Source organism: Sesamum indicum, unplaced genomic scaffold, assembly GCF_000512975.1.
Source record: "Sesamum indicum cultivar Zhongzhi No. 13 unplaced genomic scaffold, S_indicum_v1.0 scaffold00382, whole genome shotgun sequence".
Lineage (NCBI taxonomy): Eukaryota > Viridiplantae > Streptophyta > Magnoliopsida > Lamiales > Pedaliaceae > Sesamum > Sesamum indicum.
Window position 1 is genome coordinate 148 of NW_011628274.1, and position 6,950 is coordinate 7,097.

General features: G+C 31.4%; 1 protein-coding gene across 1 annotated transcript; it reads right to left on the reverse strand.

The window, feature by feature from the left end:
• Positions 1-2,985: 2,985 nt before the first annotated feature.
• Positions 2,986-3,619, reverse strand: LOC105180176 (adenylate isopentenyltransferase 5, chloroplastic-like). The gene is made up of 2 exons (XM_011103838.1): positions 3,150-3,619; positions 2,986-3,037 (listed from the first exon to the last, which is right to left on the reverse strand). The coding sequence occupies exons 1-2, from the start codon at positions 3,617-3,619 to the stop codon at positions 2,986-2,988; spliced, it is 522 nt and encodes a 173-aa protein (XP_011102140.1).
• Positions 3,620-6,950: the final 3,331 nt, after the last annotated feature.

Here is a 6,950-nt window from a genome sequence, read left to right on the forward strand (position 1 = left end):
GCAGTATCCATCCGTTGATGTTACTGATTGCATCCATCATTTATTTTAGTTTATTTTGTTTTAGTTTTGTAATAACGCTATTGTATGCAGTAGTAATTTAGTTTCCTGAATTATTTTACATGAATTCTTCATTATATGTTACAGGAATTAATCACACAACTTATTCCTCGTTAATATTCAGGAATATAGCAATGATTAATATGCTCTTATGGATATCATAAATGTTAACATGCGATCACAATTTGTGTTAGTCATCTTATATTAATATATTCACATTATACATTTATTCATCTATCTCAAATGCTATCATGAATAATTTGATTTACTTTATGCCTATGCACATCAAAAATAAATATACATAATCCTATTTGCGACTAGTTAAAACTTTCCGATACATTTAGTACGATCAACAAAAGATGTAATTCCTACTCAAACGAATCTAATACTCACTTCCATATGAGTATGATCAACGAAGGATATAATCCGTACTCAAACTAAATTAATACTTACTTCCATATGATGCTTCTACATATGCATGAACAAAATTTATAATTTTGACAATTTTAGTAATTTATATTAACTGTTCAAACACTAGTTTAATTTGTATAAGTAGAGATAATAAATTTTGTTCGTACATATGTAGAAGCATCATATGGAAGTAAGTATAAATTTATTTTGAGTATGGATTACCTCCGTCATGTATCATACTCATATGGAAGTGAGTATAAATTTAGTTTGAGTAGTATAGAGCGGAAATCACTAGAAAATCCTATCCAACTATTACAAAAATTGGAGTACGAAACACCATCGATTATTACAGGCCAATATACAACTTAAATGATAATAACAAATGAAAGAAATAATGAAATAATTAAATCAACAGTATAGTGATTAACATGCTTAAAGCAGCTAGATCCAATATCTCGATAAAGGAATACGGTCACAAGGCACTGTTTCCACAATGAACCGACTCACGGTAACTCCACAAACCAAGAACCCGACCACAACTAGGATCACTCAAATCTCAGTATCACACGGTCATAGAGACCCCTACAACATATTTCACAAAGAACTTTGGCGAATAGTGAAGGAGATAAACAGCTTGATTCATGTTTTAGCCGAAAGGGAGAATCCCCTATTTAAAGGGGTGAAAACAGTGGTAGAGAAGGAAAACCTTGGTGGCTTTCCTAAACCATTAGATTTGTTTATGAAAATGGCCATGGCTCTCGGAGAACAGAAGGCAGAAAATCACAGAGAGGATTCGGAGAGGAGAGGAAGTAGACAGCACAGAAAAAACAAATAAGAGGGAAACTAAAATTTAGCGCTAGGGTTGTGATATAAGTAGGTAGATTGGATGGGTCGGGTTACCGGGTCGGTTGTGGGCCGCCAAGTGGGTCAGGTAATTGGGCTGCCAAGGTTGGCCTTTTAATAAGTCAATAGGCTACAAATTATAACAAGTAGGGATTACATCTTTTGTTGATCGTACTAAATGTATCGGCAACTTTTAACTAGCTGCAAATAGGATTAAATATATTTATTGTAGATCATGCTAATCGCACGGGCATGAGTTTTAATTAGTATAAATGGGATTACATATATATTTCGTTGATAAAAGCATTGAATATTCTTGCTTTCATACTAATTCTACCGCCATGAATTTTAACTCAGTATATAAGTAGAACTACATAATTTTGTTGATCATACTAATTGTTCATATGCAAGAAGGTACATATATATTTTGTTAGTAAAAGCATCACATTATGCTTGTAAACTAATTGTACGAACATTGGTTTTAGACTGGACCAACATAATAACTTCTTTGGTACACCACAATAATTGCACGTACACGATTTTTCACTTGATGATCATAATAAATACACGGAACATGAATTTTTACTTGGTATAAATACGTTCGCACAAGACTATATTATACTTTATTGATACAAACATCATTAATATATTCACATTTATAATTAAGACAATTTGCAACTTTTCTTGACATATTAATTGTACTGAAATGAGCTTTAAATTGATATGAGTAGGATTATATTTAAAAATAATTCTATAAATAATGTTTAATTTGGTAACTAGGACTAAATATTTCATTGATGGAAGCACCATAAATATACGTATATGAGTTTTATTAACCTAGATAAATGTTACAAGAATTAATCACAAATCTTATTCCTCGTTCATATTCAAAAATATAACGATGATTAATACGCTTTTATAGATATCATAAAAATTAACATGCAATCACAATTTGTGTTAGTCATATTATACTAATATATCCGTATTACAAATTTATACATCAACCTCAAATGCAATCGCAAATAATTTGATTTAATTTTCAACTTTCTTCAAGAACTCCAGATATATATGTGTACATATATATCCACCTACTCACCCATAGTATTTTTACTTATATTTTATTGATAACACTAATTATTTTAGTAATTTTAATTCTATTAATTCTATAATTTTTATAATTTTAGTCTTGTAAAAACTAATTATCATAACTTCTGTAGGACAAAAAATGACAGCCCGTCATAAATTACAAGACAGAAACTGTATTTTTATACCTATAAAAATAAGTAGGATTTAACATTTTAATAATCACACTAACTGCTCGAACACTAGTTTAATTGGTATAAATAGAGATAATAAATTTTGTTCATACATATGTAGAAGCATAATATTAAAGTATGTATTAATTTAGTTTGAGTACGGATTACGTCCTTCGTTGATCATACTCATATGGAAGTGAGTATTAATTTAGTTTGAGTAAGGATTACATCTTTTGTTGATCGTACTAAATGAATCGGCAAGTTTAACTAGACGCAAATAGGATTATATATATTTCTTGTTGATAATGCCAATCGAACAGACATGAGTTTAAATTTGTATAAATTGGATTACATATGTATTTCGTTGATCAAAGCATTGAATATTAATGCTATCACACTAAATGTACTGCCATGAATTTTAACTCAGTATATCAGTAGAATCATCCATCTCGGGGACCCCAATGGCATGCCTAATCCCATAATCATAGTCACGAATTTTTGGGTCATAAAAGCCTTACCCTCCTCCACCAACCCGCTATCCACAATCTGATCAATCCTTTTTGACACGTAGGAATGAAAGACCAGGATCGCCACGTCGATCCAGAGAAAGCAACACTCGTACTTGGAGGGAAACTCATGTCGTCATTGACAAGTGCCTGTATGAAGGAATTTGACCCTCCAGTAATGATTGACAACCGATTCTTTTGTACGATGGCATCAGCAGCCAGCAATACATTATGCACAAAATCATGTACAATGAAATCCACCTCGGGGTCAATGATTCCGAGCAAATGGTGTGGCACGCTGCAGCATTCCTCATTGCTCACCTTATTGGTTACTATATCTAGGCCCTTGTAGACCTGATTTTTGTCCGAGTTGATGACCTCTGCTCCGAAATGGGTGGCCAAGTCTATCGCCAGGCGCGATTTGCCTGTGCCAGTGGCACCCAATACCACCATCACCTTATCCTTTCCTTGGTGCTTGTTCATCATGCCCCCAACTGAAAAGTTTATCATTTTGGATTGTGCTGGCTTCCAGGAGGAGATCGACATTCTAATTGGTAATTACTTTAACTTTTTTTAAAACCTGTCAATTTGATCACACAAATAAAAAAAAAGGAAAAGGCTATGTGTTTGAATTATCTCAAACAAAACAAACAAATCATATACCAAATACAATCTACTATTTTATAATATCTATCTATCATAGAGAGACAAGCCCTTTTCAATTCTTGGATTAATTTCTCTTCTTCAAAAGGATTTATTTCAAGAAAAACTTCAACATTTGTGGGCTCTGGAGAGAATCACGAAAAAGTTTCATCGCTTTGAAAGAAATTACCTAGAGAATTGTTTGAAAAATGAAGAAACATAGGATGTTAGGGGAGTATTTATACATACATACTTACACATAATGTGCAACAAATCAAGCTATGCATAGTAAAAACTTCACCCCTAACCCTATCTACTTACTATATAACAATTCAAAAAAATCGTGAGCAAGGCTCTGTCCAAATTACTGTATTTACAAAATAGGAAAAGAATCATTAATTATTGCGAAGCTATCGTCAAAAGATAATACAAATACTAATCATAATTAAGATGTCAAAATCTACACCATGTAGGTATCATAAGAGATGCAATAAATCCATCGATAATTACTTTTTGTAAAAAAATTATTCTTGCAATATATAATGAGTAATTTTACTATATCGATAAGAAAAAAATTATGAGAAATTAAAAGATAATGACGAAGTACTTAGTGATTATCCATATCTTACGTAGGATTTGCTTTTGAGTAAAATCGAGTGAGTTTAAGTATTCTCATTAATTCGTCAACCTACTATATATGAAAAAACATATATTATAATGATAAAATCTATATTAATTTAACGTTAATAAATCTGGTCTACAGATTTTATCTCTTCTTTAGATTTACTGAAATTTAAATGGAGCAAATTCTTAATGTTGATTATACAATTCTTGTAATTGTTACTATATGCAACTGATTCATGTATTTGGACATTTTGTGGTCCATGATTAATATGAAAGTAATTAAGTTGCAGTATCGATCCGTTGAGGATACTGATTGCATCCATTTATTTTATTTTATTTTGTTTTAGTTTTGTGATAACGCTATTGTATGCAGTAGGAAATTAGTTTCCTGAATTATTTTACATGAATTCTTCATTATAAGTTACAGGAATTAATCACACAACGTATTCCTCATTAATATTCAAGATTATAGCAATGATTAATACATTTTTATAGATATCGTAAACGTTAACATGCGATCACAAGTCGTGTTAGTCGTCTTATATTAATATATTCGCACTATACATTTGTTCATCAATCTCAACTGCAATCGCGAACAATTTGATTTAATTTATCCCTATGCACATCAGCAAGAAATATATATAATCCTATTTACAACTAGGTAAAACTTGCCGATACTTTTAGTAATCAACAAAAGATGTAATCCCTACTCAAACTAAATTAATACTCACTTCCATATGAGTATGATCAATGAAGGATGTAATCCGTACTCAAACTATATTAATACTTACTTCCGTATGATGCTTCTACATATGTACGAACAAAATTTATTATCTCTACTTATACCAATAAACTAGTATCAAGCGGTTAGTATATATTACTAAAAGTATCAAAATTATAAATTTTGTTCATACATATGTAGAAGCATCATATGGTAGTAAGTATAAATTTAGTTTGAGTACGCATTACCTCCTTCGTTGATCATACTCACATGGAAGTGAGTGTTAATTTAGTTTGAGTTGTGTAGAGTGAAAATCACCAGAAAATCCTATCCAACTATTACAAAAATTAGAATAAGAAACTCCGTAAGATTATTACAGGCTAATATACAACTTAAATGATAATAACAAATGAAGGAAATAATGAAATAATTAAATCAACAGTATAGTGATTAACAGGCTCAGAGTAGCCAAATCCAATATCTCGATAAAAGAATACAGTCACAAGGCACCGTTTCCACAATGAACCGACTCACGGTAACTACACAAACCAAGAATCGGACCACAACCCCGATCACCCAGATCTCAGTATCACACGGTCATAGAGACCCCAACTCAATATTTCACGAAGAACTTTGGTTAATGGTGAAGGAGATAAACAACTTCATGTCATGTTTTAGCGGGAGAATCCCTTATTTAAAGGGGTGAAAACTGTGGTAGAGAAGGAAAACCTTGGTGGCTTTCCTAAAACCATTAGATTGGTTTAGGAAAGTGGCCATGGCTCCCGGAGAAGAGAAGGAAGAAAATCATAGAGAGGATTTGGAGAGGAGAGAAAGTAGACGGCGCAGAAAAAAGAGAGAAGAGGGAAAGTGAGATTTTGGGTTTCAAATGTGATATAAGTAGGTAGATAGATGGGTTGGGTTACTGGGTCGGTTGTGGGCTGCCAAGTGTGTCAGGTAATTGGGGTGCCAAGGCCGGCCTTCTAATAAGTCATTAGGCTACAAATTATAACAAGTAGGGAATAAATCTTTTGTTGATCGTACAAAATGTATCGGCAAGTTTTAACTAGTTGCAAATAGGATTATATATATTTCTAGTTGATCATGCTAATTGCACGGACATGAGTTTTAATTGGTATGAATAGGATTACATATATATTTTGTTAGTAAAAGCATCACATAATGCTTGTACCCTAATTGTACGGACATTGATTTTAGACTAGACGAACATAATAACTTCTTTGGTAGACCACAATAATTGCAAGTACACGATTTTTCACTTGATGATCATAATAAATACACGGGACATGAATTTTTACATGGTATAAGTAGGATCGCACAAGACTATATTATACTTTATTGATACAACCATTATTAATATATTCACATTTATAATTAAGATAATTTGGAACTATTCTTGATCATATTAATTGTATTGACATGAGCATTAAATTGATATGAGTAGGATTATATTTCAACATAATTCTATAAACAAAGTTTAATTTGGTACCTAGGATTACATATTTCTTTGATGGAAACACCATAAATGTACGTATATGAGTTTTATTAAATTAGATAAATGTTACAAGAATTCATCACACATCTTATTCCTCGTTCATACTCTAGAGTATAGCGATGATTAATACGCTTCTATAGATATTATAAATGTTAATATGCGATCACAATTCGTGTTAGTGTCTTATAGTAATATATTCGTATTACACATTTATTCATCAACCTCAAATGCAATCGCGAATAATATTATTTAATTTTCAACTTTATTCAAGAACTCTGGATATATATGTGTACATATATATCCACCTACACACCCATAGTATTTCTACTTATATTTATTGATAACACTAATTATTTTAGTAATTTTAATTCTATTAA